At 46.3% G+C, this 19,643-nt stretch overlaps 1 protein-coding gene across 6 annotated transcripts in view; it reads left to right on the top strand.

Annotated features, from left to right (window-relative positions):
- Positions 1-19,643, top strand: part of LOC144142747 (uncharacterized) — a 140,361-nt gene that overhangs the window by 61,174 nt on the left and 59,544 nt on the right. For 2 of the 6 annotated variants that reach the window (XM_077674433.1, XM_077674438.1), the window contains exons 2-6: positions 2,795-2,909; positions 3,842-4,126; positions 9,164-9,214; positions 13,777-13,890; positions 18,442-18,465. In XM_077674433.1, the coding sequence (XP_077530559.1) occupies positions 4,075-4,126; positions 9,164-9,214; positions 13,777-13,890; positions 18,442-18,465 (241 nt within the window). In that variant the 5' untranslated portion in view covers positions 2,795-2,909; positions 3,842-4,074. The remainder of the gene's footprint in view (positions 1-2,794; positions 2,910-3,841; positions 4,127-9,163; positions 9,215-13,776; positions 13,891-18,441; positions 18,466-19,643) is intronic. The other 4 variants (XM_077674434.1, XM_077674435.1, XM_077674436.1 and 1 more) reach the window with 4 other exon arrangements.

Below are 19,643 nucleotides of genomic sequence, written 5' to 3' on the forward strand. Positions count from 1 at the left end.
GCACGCTTGTGCGCGCACGTGTGCGCATGCGCAACTTTCGTCCGCTGTCTCCTCTCCTTCAAGCGCGCATATAAAGCGGTGAGCGCTCGGCGCCCGTTCAGTTAAGCGCGCGCTTTCGCTTGACACAGTTGCTCGACTCCGCTTGACTGTGGTCGTGCTTCGCTTGACGACCACGACTCCGTTGAATTTTCCGATGAAGACGGTCTTTACGTACTTGGAACTCTACGTGTGATTGAGCATAATTTAAGGTTCACTACACGTCAACCACATTTGGGTAACCAACCTAACGGAAACGCGAATTGAACCCTGTGAGATGCCTTGCATCACCCCAGGGTTCCACTCGTGGGAAGGTGGCGGAATTTTTTTGTGCTGTCTGACCACACTGGCTCATCGCTTGCTCGCACTGGTGCTGAGAGTACGGAATGATTAACCTTGATATCACGATTCAAGTCAACGAGAAGTAACCAAAGTCCCACAATTAAGAATATTTTGTTTGTTTTGAGGATGCCAGTAATGTATTTGTTTATGTTGACTTGGGACGCTGTGCGGTAGAGTGTTAGAAATGGCATTTGAGGGCCCAAATGTCTCTCTGGGTGCTCATGTCGCTCGAATGTCATTTGAGCCGAATGGCATTTGATTCAAATGACATTCAGACGCTAGTGTAGCAGGGGTATAAGTATGAGTTGTTTCTCAAAGTTGGCATCCGAGAGGTTCCCTCTTTTCCAGGGTCTAATTTCCAGCTTTTTTCTTGTTCTTGTTTCCGCTCCACTCAAGACGAAGGAAAAGTTCTAACAAGCCACCTATAGACCGACCTCCGACCTTATCTTTCTGCAGTGAAGACAATTGCGTTAGTTTCGCGCAGAGAATATTTAACGATTCAGTTACTAATACTAATCGAGGGCCACTTAGTGGTCCTTTCCCTTGAACAATGTAGTCCGCATTCGTCTCTCGCGGCGTGGTTGCGCAGTCTCCGGATCCAACGCTAACGACATGATGATGTGTTTCGGGAAATTCTGATTTCTTTTCGTTTCGCCAAAGGGATTATGAAAGTGAATAATTGTATGCCTCACTGATGGCGTTCGACGTCGCGCCAGAACGCAGTGCAGGAAAGCCAACTTTACGCAATGGGTTTCACAAAACGATGATGATGATAAGCGAAGGAACATCAAGCGTAGAGCTCAAGAAATAATCGCTTCCTGGGGTCGCAATCCAACCTGGGTCGCTCGCGTTATGAAGCCGACGCATATATGCGATTGCGCAATTCCGACACGGTCGAAGCAGCTACATATTTCAACCACCTTTCTTATAATAATAACGGTGCTTTGAATTTCTATTGGAAAGAAAATGCCCTCTTTCATGGACTCTACCCATTCTGTTACAGCAGAGCTGTTTAAAGCTTGCGCTTGTTCCGTTGGTGTTAGCAAAAAAAAAAAAACTGTGGTTGATTCCTCTGTCATAGGAATCAGTAAAACACGAAATTAAATGTGCAGCGAAACCTGCAGGTCAGCATGATTTGCGGGTCGGCGGCTGCTGTCTTGTGGGTGTGCTTGGCAAGCGACGTCCTTCTGGCGGGTCGCTTCGGCAAAGGTGTACTGGCGTCATTTCCGTGGCGAATATGACATCAGTGAAATCTTGGTGTATTCCGGAATAAAACGCTTTCGTGTTAAAATATAAAGCTATGAAACGAACAACCCCAAGTATAACGTACTCTTTAGTACTAAAGGTTGCTTACCCGCAAGAAGACCCCGTGTGCAAGGGAGCACCCTTTACAGGCCGCTTGCACCATTGTACTGGCGTCATTTCCGTGACGGATATGACGTCAGCGAAATGTTGCTGTATCCGGGAATAAAATACTTTCATGTTAAAAATACAAAGACAACAATCGCCCCCCAGTGTGGCGCGCTCGGACGGACCTTCACGCAGCGAGTGGCTTTAGCAAAAAATACCGAGTGCACGTGATCGTGCACCTCGTGAAGAGTGCCCGGCGTCGTCCAGGCTTGCGCCGCCTGAGAATTCAGCCTTTGCCGTCGTCATCTTCGGCGCGGGCCCCGGAGCACTCCGGTCGCTACAGGGACGATGTCGCGATGGCGCAATCAGATAGGCGTTGGCTTCATAACCCGAGGTTGAATTCCGACTGCGGGAGGCGTTTTTTTTTTAGATGCGACGGCCAGAGCATCTCTTGTCGGCGGCCCTGTCCTTCCTGCGTGCGTCCGTTGTTGTCCGCAGCCACTCTCCCCCTCTCCTCTCCAATAGCCAACACTCTCTCGCGAGGGGCATTGGATTCGATTCGATTGGCTTCGCTTGGCTTCGCTTGGCTTCGCTTGGCTTTGATTGGATTGGATTTGGATTGGATTGGATTAAAGTGGATTGTGTTGGATTGTGTTGCGTCATTGCCGCGGCACTCTCTCCGCGGTCTCCTCTCCTTCGGGCGCGCTGCGCATATAAGTGGTGTGCCGCTCTCCGGCGGCCTTTCGGTCGACGGTTGCTCTCCGCTTGCGCTTCAACCACCCTCAGCGTCGCATCACACCAGGGTTCCCGCGAGGGGAGGTGGGCGTAATTTTTTTTCTGAAGGCACTTAATGCACCTTCGCGTTGTCGTCATCGTCTTGTGAAACTCACTGTGGCTTTGCTGCAGTGCGTTTTACTCGTACGCACGACGCCATAAGGGAGGTAGAGAAAGCTTCGCTTTAATAGAACCTTCTTATCCCGTGGCTTTGACCCCACCACCCCCGTTGACCTTAGACTACTTGTGATCTTACACCCCGATTTTTCTTCCTCTCCCAACCCCTTCCCAGGAGAACGAGGAGGCCCCAACTCCCACCTGGAGGATATCAGGTACAGCCGATCTCCGGGGAGCAGCCTGAGGACATCCTCAGGACATCTGGACGTGCCCAGGACATCCTGGAATGAGTACGTCCCCCACGCGTGCGAACGGCCGCTCCACCATCTCCTTATCACTACCGTCTTAGGATCACGGGTTCGATTGTGGTGACAGTGATGACCTAGCTGTCATAAATTATCATTCTAATTATCATAAATTGCTAGCAATATCACGGCATGGACACGAAAACAGCCCGCACATTTCCTGCAACAGCCGAATGGACAAGTTACGGTATACGTTCAGTATATTTTCTTGGCCAATCCCCCCGAGAAGGTATGTTGCATTTTCAAGGGAACTAACGAACCAGTTACGGTGTAAGCTCTTCACCGTGAATTAATGAACACCAACCCAAGAAGACATTTTATAGGCAACTATAAAAACTCACGAAAATTGTCGTGAACAGTTGGTTTTTATACGCTTTTCTGATGGAGGCGAAAAGCAAAAACGCCCGTGTGTACGACATTTGGGCACATGTTAAACATCCCCAGGTGGTCAAACTTAATCCGGAGCCCTCCACTACGGCGCGCCTCATCGCCTGCGTTGCGTCGGTGCGTTAAGCCCTACAATCAATCAATCAATCAATCAATCAATCAATCAATCAATCAATCAATCAATCAATCAATCAATCAATCAATCAATCAATCAATCAATACAGTTGGTTTGTACAGCCGGTACTATGACCCTTTATTGGTAAAATGAGTAGCCGGGCGCACATTTGTTTCCAATCTCTCCAATTAATAAACAAGTTAACTAGGCCAGATGGTATACGTTAATTATATTTTCTTGGCCAATCCCCCCGAGAGGGTATGTTGCATTTTCGAAGGAACAACCACTTACGATATACGCGTTAATTATATCTTGGTCAATCCCCTCGAGAGGGTATGTGTCCTTTTTCAGAAGAACGAACGAACCAGTTACGGTACACGTTAATTATGTGTTCTTCTTCCATTCCCCCCGATAGGGTATGTGTCATTATTTAAGGAAAACGACAAACCAATCAGGAAGGAGCGTGCAGCACGGGCTCGCACCTTTTGCCTCGCGCAGAAGAAGAGGAACTCAAACGGCTGGCTCGTCTAGGCCCAACGCTCGCAGACGTCGCTCCGTTCTCGGCTACCTGCTCTACTCGAGGTCACAGCCGAGGCCTCTGTTTCCCTTGACTCTCCCCTCGTGGCCGGGTGAAGGCGAGCGCCGACCATGGACAAGTCGACCTTCTTCACACTTCTTCGCACCGACATCGGAGAGGAAGGTATGGCGACTGATGTGGTCCCAACCTTGTCCCCGCGGTACTGCGCCCATTCGGAGCGCCGTCGACGGGGACGTCTTTCGACGCTTCCCGCTCCCACACCTCAACGAGCCCCGTCACGCGGTTTTTGTTGTATTCTGAAGTTTGCCCTATGGCATAACGATAACGCAGCGTCTAGAGAGCAGTGCGACGGCACTCCAGCTCAGCGCTACGGCCATGGCTAGAGTTCCGTCCGACAACATTAGAATTTTTTAGACACGGCTGACACAGGCCAGGCCGTCTGTCGTTGTGGTGTAGAGGTTGCGTCTTGGCTTTCTGTTGCAGATGGCGGTGGTTCGAGTCCCGCTGTTGCCTCCTTTAGTTCTTTTTAAAGCAAAGCTTTACTACTCGCGTCCAGCGGTTTCGCCGCGGATGCGCAAATTCACCTTTTGACCTCAGACACACCACCCGTGACACACCCCTCGTAGTAGTAGTAGTAAGTGGTTCGGTTGAAAATGAAAAGAAATGGGCTGGTGATAATTTTGAGCCCATCTGGGGGCTCACCGGAATACAACCCAGTCCGGGGGGTAGGGGATATAGAAGGGGGTGAATAGGATCGGGTAGAGAAAAAGGAGATAGGTAAAGAGAGAAAAGAGAAAGAGTTAAGGCGCCGCGAAGAAAAGAAGCATTGCCACGCAGTCACTGGGGGCCACCGAGCACAGCACAGCACACACCACAAACACCCGCCGCGGTGGCTCAGTGGCTAAGGCGTTGCGCTGCTGAGCACGAGGTCGCGGGTTCGATTCCCGGCCGCGGTGGCCGCTTTTCTGATGGAGGCGAAAAGCAAAAACGCCCGTGTGTACGAGATTTCGGCGCACGATAAAGATCTCCAGGAGGTCAAAATTAATCCGGAGCCCTCCACTACGGCGCGCCTCATCGCCTGCGTTGCGTCGGCGCGTTAAACCCCAGAATCAGAATCAGAACCAGAACACACCACAAACACAGGTCCTGGCGTCAAGCTGCGTCCGGGAGAAGTTCTCGACGGGAGCAGTGAAGCGTAGAGGCGAGGCTCTGCTGCGATGAGTCATGCACGGTGGTCCGAAGTGAGGGGAGCTTGCTGGGTGAAAATCCAGGCAGACGAACGGTTACTGGCGAGCGGGAGCAGGCGCTCGACGCCCACACCAACCCCGCAGCCTTCCAGGCATGCGCCACTGGGTCATCTAGGGCTACGTGACTCATATTTTATTTGGTGAAGAGGAACGGTGCGTTCGCCGCGAACGAAAGCGAGGCGGGTCTCCTCCTGTGAGCGTTGCACGGGACCGAACGGCGTGTAGCCGTGGTCAGCAACACAGCAAAGGTTAACCAAGCGAGACCAAGACTCAGACCAAGCCAAGCTTTTGCTTTGCATATCCAAGGTTAGCTGAGCAAAGCCGCAGCCATTTTTTACACCTTAAGTGAAATTAAAAGTTTCATAACATACACGTTTTCGGCGTTTTAAATTATTTTTCTGTTCATAACATACACGTTTTCGGCGTTTTAAATTATTTTTCTGTTAGTTAGGTTATGTTATGTCAGTTTACGTTACGTTACGTTGATGGAGGGCGAAGAAGTGTCAGCCACGGCATCTTTTTGGCAAAACGCCGATAGGCGTCACTTTTGTGGAGTGCTTATAGTACGTCGGACGGCACTCTAGACACAGGCTAACGATATACTTGTTCACAGGTACACGCACAAATTGACTTCATGTATTAAGTCTAGGAGGTGCCGAAAAAGCCGTCCATGCACCCAGCGATGCAGGTCTGGAGGGCGCCATGGTGGAGGCCGGACGCGTTGAGATGCTCGACAACTACTTTACATGGCGCTGTGACTCAGTGGCTAACGCTGCTTGTCAGATTAAGACGAAAAACGAAAACGCTTGTGTGTTGATATTTCGGTGCACTTTAAAGATGTCTAAGCTAGTAAGTAGACTCCCATTATGGCAGGCATCCTAGCTTCGGGATTCAAAACTCAAAAATTTGACTTTATTCGATTTTTACTTTGGCGTGCAAACGCTCACGTGAACTGAGACTTAGTTATGCTCTAACCAATACATAGACAAAAACCGGACGTTTGTCTATGTATTGGTTGGAGCATAATTAATCTCGGTTCAGTAACTTCACCTTGTTCACCTTCAAATGTTCACCTTCAAACGCTCACGTGACATGGCGCTACGGCTGGTTTTGTTAGGGGCTTAAAGTATCACGGCAGTCGCCTCTGATTGGCTAAGTACGCCTCCAAGAGATCTTATGGGAGAAATATTTCCTAAAAACTCCTTTCTACAGATGTTCCTGTGGCGCTGTGTTATAGCACGTGCTTTTAAACGAGAAGGCTCAGGTTTGAGTCCGGCATGGCCGAAGTTTCCTTTTTTTTAGCTTCCAAAATTTTTGAAGTTTTCGCTCATGGTTATTTGTTAGTGATTTTTTATCCTGGTTATTGATATATCAGAAAACCGAAGCACATGACTTCTAGAAGAGGTTGGATTAGGTTAAATATAGATTGTATTCGGTGTCGTTCGGCCAGGTTAGGTTAGGATTGTTGCAGTTGGGCTCGATTTGGGTAGGGTAATGATACGTTAGGTTGGGTTACGTTAGGTTAGGTTTTGTTAGGTTAAGTTTGGAGGTAATTTATTCAGTGAATTTTAGGCCAGCCATCTTTTATGGAAACAGCCGTGAGAATTTACCGGAGGTAATTCTCACGGCTGCCGTGAGATTGGACGCAGCCTAAAGTAAAGCAAGGATCACTGACAGCATAACACAGAAATGTTCTTATCGCCTACACTTATGTTAACACAGCATCCGTCTATGGAAGTTGGAATTGCAAATTATTGACAGTTCTTGACTTCAAAGATGTTTTGTTGGTTTTGAGGTATCTCAGCTGAGGCGTATGATGGAGCAGCAGCACGATCTAGAACCGCGCGATAGTTTCGGCTTCTATTTTATCGCGTAATTTTTCTCCTTCGGGTGCGTTTGACTCCCCCGCGAGGGCTTCGCGATTCGCTAGAATGCGTAGAGTCAAGGCAAAACGCTTCGTCCGCAGTGTTTACCTTTTAGATGCGACCGCATCTCATTCACCCGCCGTGTCCCTGCATCCGGCGTCGTCGGCGTCCGCCCCTCCCCCATTCTCCTCGCCACGCCAGCTGCGCTCTCCGCCGCTCACCCCCTCTCCTCTCCGATAGCGAACAGTCTCTCGCGAGGGGCATTGGATTGGATTCAATTGGCTTGGCTTGGCTTGGCTTGGATTGGATTTGGATTGGATTGGATTAAAGTGGATTGTGTTGGATTGTGTTGCGTCATAGGCGCGGCAGACGCACTGGCGCCGCCGCGTCCCCTCACCGTTATAAAACGCGGTGCCTGCGCCGCTCCGCTCCATCGTTCCAGCGCCGTTCCTCCGCTGTCCAACGCTGCAACGTGAACCCCCTATGCGTCGCATCTACACAGGGGTTCCCGCGAGGGGAGGTGGGAGTTTTTTTTAAGGGAAGCTTATACGGCCAGGGTTCCGGGTCTTTTTAGAAAAGACTTCCGAGGGGCGCCGCTTGTCTTTGAAGTGCGAGGCGTTGGAAAACGACCGTCGCGGTGCGCGTTCTACAAGAACGCGGCACCACCAAATTCGACCGAAGTTCAAGACAATAAAGCTTATACATCGTATCACTTGGGTACAGCGTTTTGAGTTCAATAGATTCGCGATAATTCAAACTCGGATGATTAAAACTTTCGGTTAATTTAAACAAATTTTAAAAAGTTTGGTTGGCACGCTATGTTTTCAATTTATGTTAAAGCCGCTTAATTAAAACTGTCCCATTGTGTAAATTCGGTTAATTCGTACTTTTCGCCTGTCGTTGCCTGAAAGTAAAGACTGCATTTGCCGCTTCTAGCTACACATTTGCATTCTCTAATCCCTAACAGTAAATCCCAGCATACAGTAAATCCAGTAATGCCTAACAGCAAAAAGTAAGCCGATTACCTGCGTACACCTGTCAAAGCAACGAATCGGCGGCCCTTGCTGGCTAATTCTCATAAACAAATAAAGCAGTCGTCCATTCGTTGTTGTTTTCAAAGTGTGAATAACACTTCAGCATTCTCTGTCAATGTTGTATTATATTTGTCACTGCTTCATTACAACACAAGTTGGTATGTTGCTTCGAGTCATATTTTGGAGAACGTTTGATATTTTAAACTTATTCAAACAAAATCCTTGAGTCCCCCCGAGTTTGAATTATCGTGAGTCTACTGTACACTAGTTATCATTTGGTTTCAAGTCGAGAACAGTAAAAATAAAAGTGTGTGCGTGCATGTTTGTGTTTTGTAGAGGTCACCGCGGTCAACACTAAAAAAAAAAACAGTTTGCTCGTACCTTTAGCCTAAAATATGTCACCTGTAATGGGGCGTGCAAAAAAGAAAATTTCACCATCTTCCCGCAGGGTAACCCTGAGTAGTACGAGAAGCAGCCATGGGGTCAACTCAAGTTCCCATTAGTTTTCAGTTCGATCGCGCCGTTGCGGGAGGAGAATGAGAGGAGCGGAGCGCGCGCGCGCGTAATTCATACCGCGGGGCTACAGTGGCGCCCCCAGCGGAGTATGCAGCGGCTACCTTCGCGCCCACGGTGCTCCGTGTTCGCGCCTCTAACCGTAAGCTGCTTCGCATTATCGCGCGCGGAGCCGCAGGCGTTGCCATTCGTTGCGCAATCTCGGAGAGGAGAGGAAAGGAGCGTCGGAAAGGATAGGAGGAATGCCTCGCATACTACTCAGGGTTCCCTTACGCGAAGATGGTGACGGTGGTTGAACGAGAAGCTGTCTCGTGATGAATTCTTTGGTTGGCCAATCCCTAGGGGCATCCTGCCACAATCATCATCAGCGGTGCCTGGGCAGGCATGCGCAGTGGGGGTGTGGACGCTGCACAACGGCGCCCACACAAACGCCGGATTGAACAGGCTCGACAATAAGCTGCTTCGAATCTAAAAGCTTCGCTGGCCATCCGCGCTCGCACAATGCAGTGGCTTATGGATTTTTTTCTTTGCATCTCGCAGGCATTGCCAAGCAAGCCGAGCAGATCAAGAGGAGGAAGCAGAAGAAGAAACGTTAGTGAGACTTCAGCATGAGCTCTGTTTTTTTTCGAAGGCGCAAAGCTGCCGTGCAGAGGATTATTTATTTATTTTATTTATTTATTTAGGTACCCTTAGGGCCCAAGTGGTCATTAAATAGGGGGGGGGGGGAGGAGGGAATGAGTTGAAAACCGACGAAACATGGAATATTGCAGAAGAAAGGAATCATCACAATAAAAAGTGACATACCATAAAAGGATGAGAAGTATACAATACAAATGCAAAATACAGCGTTAAACATTGTATCCAAAAACAAGAAGTGTAAGTGTGACAGAGAATCTGGTATTCTAAAAGCAGTAACACACAATTGCAGCCTAGAAAAGGTGAGCATGATAAGACAAGTTAGAGTGTTTTGAACGGCTAAAAATGCTAGGAGTGCGGTTTGAAAAGAAGACGCGTCTGATACATCTACTAGGCTATTTGGTAAATAATTCGATTTATTGATTGCCAATAGAAGGGATGAGTTGTGATATTTGTTTGTTCGGGCAAAAATTGGGCTCACTTTGCGAGCGTGGTCGGTGCGTGCGGACATATTGGGTGTCGGAAGGATGAATTTGTGAGCGAATGGTGTTGGATGGTGGTACAGGATGATACAGCTAAAAATTAAAAAAAGAAGAACTTGAACTGAATAGGAGTCTGCTGCTTAGCTTCAGAGAAGCATTATTTAGACGTAAAATGTTCAAAAACCAATGCTAGGTGCAGTTCATTTTTTACTGTTAGATATCAGCCAACCTTATGCTCTTAATTCGTGGCCCGCTGCCATGCAGCAGCTGTTACAATAAGTCACCATCAACGGCGGGTCCAGGTTTTTTCTAAGGGGGGGGGGGGGGGGAGTGGGGGGAGGTCAGCTTCTATCAGTGATGATGGTTATGATGATGCTGGTGGTAAGGAGGAGGACGAGGAGGATAGTGACCAAGATTTTGGGAAACCAGAAATACAAGCAGAAAAGAGTTTTTCTACAACCTGAAGGGTCATCTTCTTGGTGTATAAATTCACAAATTAAGGGGCGGGGAATGTCTGGATATCTGGACCCCCCCTCAGGATCCGCTAATGGTCACTATACTATACTATACTATACTATACTATACTACACTGCACTACACTAGATGCTATAGTAGGACACTGATGTGCGCGTAGATTTCGCGACTGCGGTGTCAACACCGACAATACTCTCCAGGTTTTGAATAGCGCTTTAGTTTCCCGCCGCACATTACACGCAAGGCGCGATCAAGAACAGATGGAAATGCTTTGCGAATTCTCAGCGCCACCAACCGCGACGTTTGAGCACTGGCCGCGCAGTGCTTTCGCAGCGGACCATCAGGTGGCGCAAGCGCCTCGTATACTTTAAGGCCCGTGTATTATAACACTTCGCTTATTGAGGATGAGCCGGTTGCCTGGGGACGAATAGCCTGGTGGACAAGTTTACCCGCAACGAAGGGACATGTGTGGCCTGCGGGACTGCAGCAGAGTAACGACTCCGCGCATTTTATTGGAATGTGATAGCATCCAGCCAAATTCCGCATGTGGAAAACGTTCGGCTTCCCGGCGCTATAAAATTAAAGGTAGTAAGTTGGCAGTGAAGGACCGCAAGGCTGCAGAGTTAGCTAAGACAAGGTCGCTATGCCGGTGGAGGAAAGGCAGAGAGGGGAGTATAACGTAGGGCAGCTACCACTTCCAACGGGCGAAACTTAATATCAGCCTACAAAGGGCAGCGCAACAATTCAGAGAGTACGATGACATACAAATACATAAGCTTCTTTGCGATTAGATAGCCGCTAACCTTATACTCCTCATTTATAGCCAGCTATAGCAGCTGTTTCACTGTCACTATACTGTACTATACTATGCTATACTATACTATACCATACCATACTATACTACATTACACTATACTGTACAATCCTATTCCATGCTATGCTATAGAGTACAATACTATACTCAAACGTCATCTCTTCGATATCAACGGATACTTTCTCAAATTCACAATCAATCAATCAATCAATCAATCAATCAATCAATCAATCAATCAATCAATCAATCAATCAATCAATCAATCAATCAATCAATCAATCAACATATCAATCAATCAATCAACATATCAATCAATCAATCAATCAATCAATCAATCAATCAATCAATCAATCAACCAATCAAACAAACAAACAAACAAACAACCAAACTCCAACAAGCTCAAAACTTTTCGTCCCCTCAATGCGCTTGCATGGTTTCTCAATGTATAGTTCTGCGGCCAGTAAAAATAAATAAGTCACAGTTTTGGCCTTACTGCATCACGAGGCCTAGCACAGGTTCTTGTAGAAGCGTGAGTACGGCCCACACTCAGGCGAAACTTGTTTGATAATGAGAATAACGCAAATAAAAAAAGCAATAAAAAACAACAACTTTACGGTCGGGTTTAGCCGACCGAACTGCAATGTAAGAATCGACGATGGCTGTTTTCAAATGCCGAGCGCCGCCATTTTGGTCGTGCGCCGACCAACACCATCAAAATTAAAAGTTTTATTGGCTACTCATACAACTAACACGCGCTGTATTTTCAAGGCAGCTTCGCAGAATTTCGTAGTTACCTGCTTGTTTCTCATAGCAGCAGCACGTATGCGTGGAACGTCAGAAAAGTACTTTTCCCAAGTACTTTTCCCCCTTACAACTGCCGAATGGTACCTTCTGTTCTGTGATTCCCGAAGAAACTACACTCGGGTATAAGTTAAGAACTGCAATAGCTTGTGCAGTGTATCACTCCGCCGAAGCGACGAACCCGATTGTCAACGCGCACGCTCGCGCGCTTTTTGAAACGATATTGCGCCTGATGCGTGACATCTTCTTTTTCACACTTAAGTTTTTTGTCATGGCAGCAGGAATTTATAGCAGGTTAATAGCAAGAAATCATGGAAATGCCTCGTGTCACGCTCAAAATACTCGCAGTAAGGCACTACTTGAACCGCGCGGAGTAACATCCGGCTGCGGTGATGAGGCGCAGGTGCAACTTCCGTTTAAAAAAATCAGAAGAGGTTTATTTGTGCGACATTCACAAAACATATGCAAGATATGCAGAAAGAGGTCCCATAGTCAGCGACTGTACGGGGACTTCTTGTACAATGTAGAAGTGCATGTGCATAGCAGAGAAACAGAACTTTAGTGAGTTACAATGGACAAATACAGTGTGAGTATACATTTATACTCTCCCAGATACAGTTGAAATTCGAGAAAAACAGTCATTACAAAAACAAGTGATTACAGAAAACAACTCACAATTAACAAGAGACAATTAGGAACACAAAAACAGGCTAGTTAGTTGCCATGATATGATCTTCTAACTTCGTTTTAATTACATTCAGGTAACGGGATGCTTTAAGGTCAAAAGGTAAACTATTCCAAAAAGAAATCCCAGAGAAATAAACAGTTTGCTTGCCGCAATTAGTGCGAACTTTTGGCAAGAGAAAATTGTTTAACGCAAACTTCGGGACATCGCTGCAGTTGTTCCTGACTATGTTCAACCTAGTGTTTCGAACAAGAACCGAGCCAAACCGAAAACCGGATCTGAGCCGATATTTTTGCCGGAATTGAACTAGAACATGAACCGTTATTCTGTTAACACACTGTGCCCGAACCGGAACTGAACACACACCCAGCAAAAAAAAAAAAAAAAACGATTACTAGTTCACGATTTAACGGTTCGACCATCCGTTGTTGATGATGAGGGGGGGGGGGGCGAAGGGGGGATTTTTATTTTGGGCTATCTGCCACGTACCATCGACTTCGTAACCGCCCACTGAATTTACTCCTGAGATCAATCAACAGTTTCGTTGTCACAACACGAGGAATGGGATGCGCACCTATATTGAAATCGTGTGTTGCAGATAGTCTAACCGGTTTAAGGCTTGCGAACCGGTTCGTTGCGTAAGTTATATCGAACCGGAACAAAATTAGTTCACTAGAATCAGAACCGGTATTTTTTTAAAGCGAAAGCTTTCTTAGTGGAACCAACGGTGTCCTGCGAGAAAACTAGTGAATGTCCCCATAGACTGGTTGGTCGACCGAAAAGCTCTGAAAAGATCTCTGGACACACGACCCGTGCTTGCGAACGGGGCTTCCATTGTCAAAACGGTTACAAATCGCGAAAAAAGTACATTTCTGATAATACAATGCCGGCATCGATCGTGAAGGAGCGGTACAAGAGTATACCATTATCTCATGAACCCCGTACCGGCATACATTTGGATCGTTCGTCGATGCGTTTACTTGGGGCCCGAAAAATCTTCGCATGGTTCTTCCTTCGCGCTTTGGGTCCTTGAAGGTTTCACGATAGAATGGTTGGGCTTTCCGTGAAGGATTACGCTCTTTAGCGAAGTGTTTGGCACACTGTTAGACGCAGTTTTGATGCAGAAAAGCTTTTGCGCTTCTCTGAAATTTCTTTAGGAAGAGATGGTAAAGTAGGTTTTTGGTTCGGCACCCTGTCTACGAGTCCGGCAAGTCGGGCGTTGCCATAGTTTCAGCGAAGTCCGGGGTTTGGTCCCTCGCAGGGGCTCTCAAGGAACAGATGAGGCTGGAAGCCGAAGCCCTGGAGGCGGAAAATGAACAGGCGATGCTCAGGCAGCAGGAAGAGCTGGCGATGCAACAGGCCGAAGAACCATCCGGTGAGTTTTCCGTGTGTCGTTTATCTCGTATCTTTGGCGTTGATCATTAGGAAACGTTCTTCTCGTACTCAAAGACAGGACAATAAAAATAAGTACACGGACGAAAGCTAGTATTTCTCAATTTAGTGGCCACCTTCTTTCCTAACTCTGTTTTTCTTTTAAATGAATTAATTTTCAATCAAATTCTCTCTTGTGTGCCGCCTCTCGGCGCTAATACAATGTCGTCAGTGTCAAGTAACCAACTGGCTCAAGTCAACGCTCCATCTTCAATTTGGCAGGTCATCGGAACTAGCTTTTCGAGGTAAAAGTGCAGTGAAATGTTCAATCAATCAATCAATCAATCAATCAATCAATCAATCAATCAATCAATCAATCAATCAATCAATCAATCAATCAATCAATCAATCAATCAATCAATCAATCAATCAATCAATCAATCAATCAATCGATCGATCGATCGATCGATCGATCGATCGATCGATCAATCGATCAATCGATCAATCGATCAATCGATCAATCAATCAATCAATGGATCGATCAATCTATCGATAATTAATTCATTAATCGATCGATTCATTGATACTTGATTAATTGACTAATCGACATTACGGTTACAATTTAGGCCCAATAAAGTGCTTGAAAATTAAAAGCGTCAGCATCCATTCTATGCGTCAGCATCCGTCAGCATCCATACTGGAACTAATCGACCCATTCGTCTTACTTTTAGCGATCTGTCAGCGCAAGTGATACCGCCGTGAAGTCTCTGCAAGGCCATAATTTGCGCATCGTGGTTGAAGCGGTATGCACCAGATCGCGGGTTGAATTTGTGGTCAGGAGAAAGAAAAAAAACCGCTTGTCATGAAGACAGAAACCCGCATTGTTTATTTGAAAAAATAAACCATCGTTTGTAGCTTACTCATCTCTATATGTAGTCTACAGGAGTTTTTCAAACGAAAAAAGAGAACAATATTGAAAAACTTTTTCTGGGCTAGACGATGTCGCCCGCAACTTAATATGAGGAATAATAATAAAAATGCAGTGATCGGCGTGTTAACTACCCGTTAGTGTTGCAGTGACACGATCAAACGGAACTAATGACACCACTACAATAGTGCGGTCTTGTTTCTTAGCTGTGGCTTTGGTAGCGGCCGTCGATGACTCAAATTCCCGTGACGTCATAAGGGCCTTGCGATAATGTGCAACATAACTTTGTGTTAATACTAGCATCATTGTGATTGGGTAAATGCCGTCTTTTGAATGAACCAAACTTGTATTCGGTTCTGACCGCCCCCCTGAACAATCAAATTTTAATGAGCGTTTAACAGATACAAATTCGTCTGAATGGACACGAAATTTTCAGTTGCTCTTCGCAACAGCAGGGAGCGTTGGTAGCTTGTTTTTCTCGGAACTTCAAACCGTTAATTTGAATTTAGAAGATACTCTGTCAGTGTGGCTACCACGACAAAATAGCACACGACAATACAATACAGCACAGCGACAAAACAGAGAAACTTGAAAACAGCACGTGACAAAACCGCAGGCCGCAAGGGTAAAGGTCTAAATAGAGTTCAATCATAGCATGCGGCCGTCTTAGAGTATGGGAGCAGTTTCTCTTGATTTTATCCAGTCGGCGGAACCGTTTCAGCTCACTGACTAGCCAGAGTCACTGTTATTCTTTTATAGTACGCACGGTCAAAATGTAAATAATTCCCCTTAAACGCATTCCATAAAAGAGCACTGTTCTGTCGCTACTGTTCTGCATACCTCGTCAAAGTTGGCGCGGCTCACTCAAACTCACTCACAATTTTTTTTTCGAATCACCACTCACTCAAACTCAGGCTCAATGCTGAGCAGCACATCTGCGCTCACTCAAACTCAAACTCACATTGAGGGCAAAACTCAGAACTCACTCGGACTCAGAACTCAAAATGTACTCAGAACTCAAAATGTACTCAAACTCAAAATGTAATCAAAGCTCAAAATGTAATCAAAGCTCAAAATGTACTCAGAACTCAAAATGTACTCAGAACTCAAAATGGACTCAAACTCAAAATGTACTCACAACTCAAAATGGACTCAAACTCAAAATGTACTCAGAACTCAAAATGGACTCAGAATTCACTAGGTCCCAGGCGTACTCAAACTCAATCGGACTCAAACTCAGTCGGGATCACTCGGCTCAAACTCACTCAAGCTCAAACTCACCATGCCACACTAGCCTCGCGCTCACTCAAACTCAAACTCAAGCGTGAGTTTGAGTCCAAATGAGTCTGAGTGAGTGGACTCATGAGTGAGTTCGCCGACCTCTGCTGTTCTGTGGCGTGCTCTTTTGATGCCCCCCCCCCCTCCCCCCGGGTCAGTGTGCCCGCCTGAATGTAATTTTGGTGTTCATTTTTTCAATTAAGACAAGTAAACTCAAGTCAAGTAGCAATATTTATGGAATTGAAATGATCCACTGATGCCATGTAACATATCCGCAGCCTGTACCCGAAGGGAGTCGAATTCGAAGAAAAAATGGTTGTGTATCGGCTGTTTTAGCTGCAAATGTCGATGAAAGGCGATAGTCATTTGTCACCTCTGTCACGCCTTTTTTCTCTCCCCCTCCTGCCCCTCGCTCCTCCAGTGATGAATGTAATGGTGGTTTGATCAATGTTCCCGGGTTCACGAGGTTGCGCGCCACCGCTTAGGACGACGCGTGCACTTTTAGTGCTCTATTTTGTCTCCATCTGCACCGTTGTTTATAAGCAAATGAATCCTACGCTATCGTATAACTCAATTTGATCTAACTTATATATTGACATTTAGCCTCAAGCATGCATGAGGTTTCTTTTTTCCTAAATAATGCGGACGTGTGTGATCTATGCTAGCACTTTTTTGTATTTTAAAAAGTTTTACCTATGTCTTGCAACTTTTCGCTGGGTGGTTAAGTCGAGTGAACAACCGACGCATTTTTTTTGTGTTTAGATATCCCTAGAAAGATTATCATATTTAACAAAAACATTCCGTGAGTACTTAAAGTAATGGCATCCGCAAACAGAGTGGGGGCTATTTCTTTAAACGTTATATAATTTTGTTATAGATAACAAAAAAAATTTCAGCGTGGGACATAATACGTATGCTTGCACCGATCAATATTTCCCCTATTCTTACGTACAGGTGCCGTCATAAGTAACTGGAACAAGCATTTGTGAATATCCCCAAATATTTGTTTTCTTGCTTTATGACAGCCAACACCAGTGTACAGAAAGCCTTTTCTATTGGGTACGACTTCTTTAAACGCACACCGATGCAGCCAGGCAGTTTCTGGAGGGAGAAATTCCTGTAAATTTACAAGACCATGTTCTGACTACTTCTGACGCCATCTGTATGTTCGTCACGGTGAATAAGTATGTCAAAGCCCTCTCGTAACTGACGTGTTTTGGGTAGTCACTCTGCGCAACGATTTATATAAGAATTTAAAACTTTACGCGGCGAGATGACCGACGATATTGATGAACTATCCGTTCTCTAATAAGGCTAAAGAGAGGCCCCGCCTTCGCACCTTTAAGATGTCGTAATTGGTTCTGCGGAGTGCGTCGGACATTGCCTACACCAGCATCTTCGAATTCGGACCCCATGAGCACTGCGCCCCTAGTGGACGGAATGAGAAATGTGTGGCATTGTGCTGGCGCAGGGAACAAGCTAAAATGACGCGACCGCTTCTGCGGCTGCATTGCTTGAATAGATTAAACTGCGGATAAATTGTACATTCATTGACAAATGAAGTGAGACCACGAAAATATGAACCAGAAGACGCGAAATCGAAGAATATGGATAGCGGAGATAAAATAATGGCTCGCGTGTGATACATTTGGAAAGACACATTTTTAATCTTTGTTACTGTAGTAAAGCCCCCCACAGCATCACTTGCGGCGAAAGAACTCACGCTGTTTGAATGTTGTGGCTCATACGTGTTTTATTTGTCAATGAGTGTTCATATGTACTGTACCAAGCGAGTGAGCTCGACAAGTGTGTGCGGACTTGCGCCTTTGGTTTTCAGGAGCGAATATTTTCTTCCTCACTCGAAACGTCTGACCGAGTATTAAAATAAATAAAAATTAGCAGTGGCTTAGCTCGGCTATGCCAGGGTATACGTCGCGTGAGCTAAGGTTCAGCTGGTTATTCTTAGGTCTCCTGGTTGTCTAGGATTAGCTGATTATCATACTTACTGCTGCTAAAGCGATTCCCAATCCAATCCAATCCAATCCAATCCAATCCAATACACTACAATTTAATCCAATCCAATTTAATCCAAACCAATCCAATCCAGTCGCGGCGGCGGTGGCTCCGGCGCGCCAGCTGTGCGCCGTGAGACGTCACTGCTCCTCGCGCATGCGCAGCACGGCTCTACAGGAGTTATGCGAAACTGCTCAACCTCGGCCTGTGTAGCTCGCGCTACAAAATTAGAGACACGGAGTGCGACTCGTACTTGTTAGATTGTCCTTGTACCAGTGGGGAAGAAGGGGTGGTGTGGTAGGTGTTCTGGCGAGTAACCTCGGTTTTCCTGTGCAGGAGTGGGGTCTACAAGAAGCAAAGGTAAGCTCATGTTTCAAAATAAGCAAAGGTAAGCTCATGTTTCAAAATAAGCAAAGGTAAGCTCATGTTTCAAAATAAGCAAATGTAAGCTCACGTTTCAAAATAAGCAAAGGCAAGCTCATGTTTCATTCGAACCTCAAGTGTAACCGTAAGCTATAATCTAAACGCAACCTAGGCCTAAACGCCTGAGCCTTTAGCTACGCTATCTTAACTAAGCCTAATGTAGCCCTCTGGTGGAGGGGTTTTCGCCCTTAAACCACTTCCTGCGCGCGGCGATGAATAATATCCTGTGCTCTCAATATCCCGTGTTTTAAAAACGTATCACAAGAAAGCCACAATATGTTTAAGGCTGAAGTTTGCCCGCGTGGGGTGGAGATTTTCGGCCCGGGTCTTGCGGGTGTTGTAAATGGTAGTAATCAGCACCCGTCATGGTTACATTTTCCGGAGGAGCTTATTTTCAGTGACTTTTAGCAATTAAAAGCATTGTGACGGGTAAGCGGTTACGGTCAACACTGGGGCCCTGAGAAAGAAGATTTAGCTACGCAATATCAATAAATAAATTAAACAATTATTCAGTCATTCAATCAATGGTTATCGGCTGCCCAAGGGCAGAAGATGGGCATTAAACCCCAAACCCAAGAAAGGCCACGAGCGAACAACAGCATGTCAGGCCTGTATGAGAGAGAGAGGGGGGGGATGGAGAGAGGGGGGAGGGAGAGAGAGACTTTTGTTCTGTTGAGCCCGTTGCGGGAGGTCCAGCCGCCAAGGCGGTGGAGTCTCGGCGGTGGGCCTCAGCCGGTGCCTACGTTGCCAAGCTCCCTCCTCTTAGCGACCCGTGTGAGAACAGCCAAGGCCCCCCGGCCTGTATAAGAGATTAATATTCGTAACCAATGTTAATAATTTTACGGTGATTGATAGCAATGACTAATAGGGCGGATTGAGTTTCAATTAAGATGGATGATGGCGGATCATGAGATTCATTAAGATATATTAAATATTGGTTTTGTGGTTAATAAAAGTTATTCGTAAGGTGGACTAGGATGAAAAATGTGTATTGGGAGGATTAGTGTGAGTTAAGAGAGATTAATGGGGATTAAGGTGGATTAAGATGGTGGATTAAGGCGTCATGAAGGACGATAACATTGCGCAGCGGCTGCGTTGACGGGTGGGCGCGTCTA

This window comes from Haemaphysalis longicornis, unplaced genomic scaffold (genome assembly GCF_048455015.1).
Source record: "Haemaphysalis longicornis isolate Haplotype H1 unplaced genomic scaffold, Haemaphysalis longicornis Haplotype H1 scaffold_6, whole genome shotgun sequence".
Lineage (NCBI taxonomy): Eukaryota > Metazoa > Arthropoda > Arachnida > Ixodida > Ixodidae > Haemaphysalis > Haemaphysalis longicornis.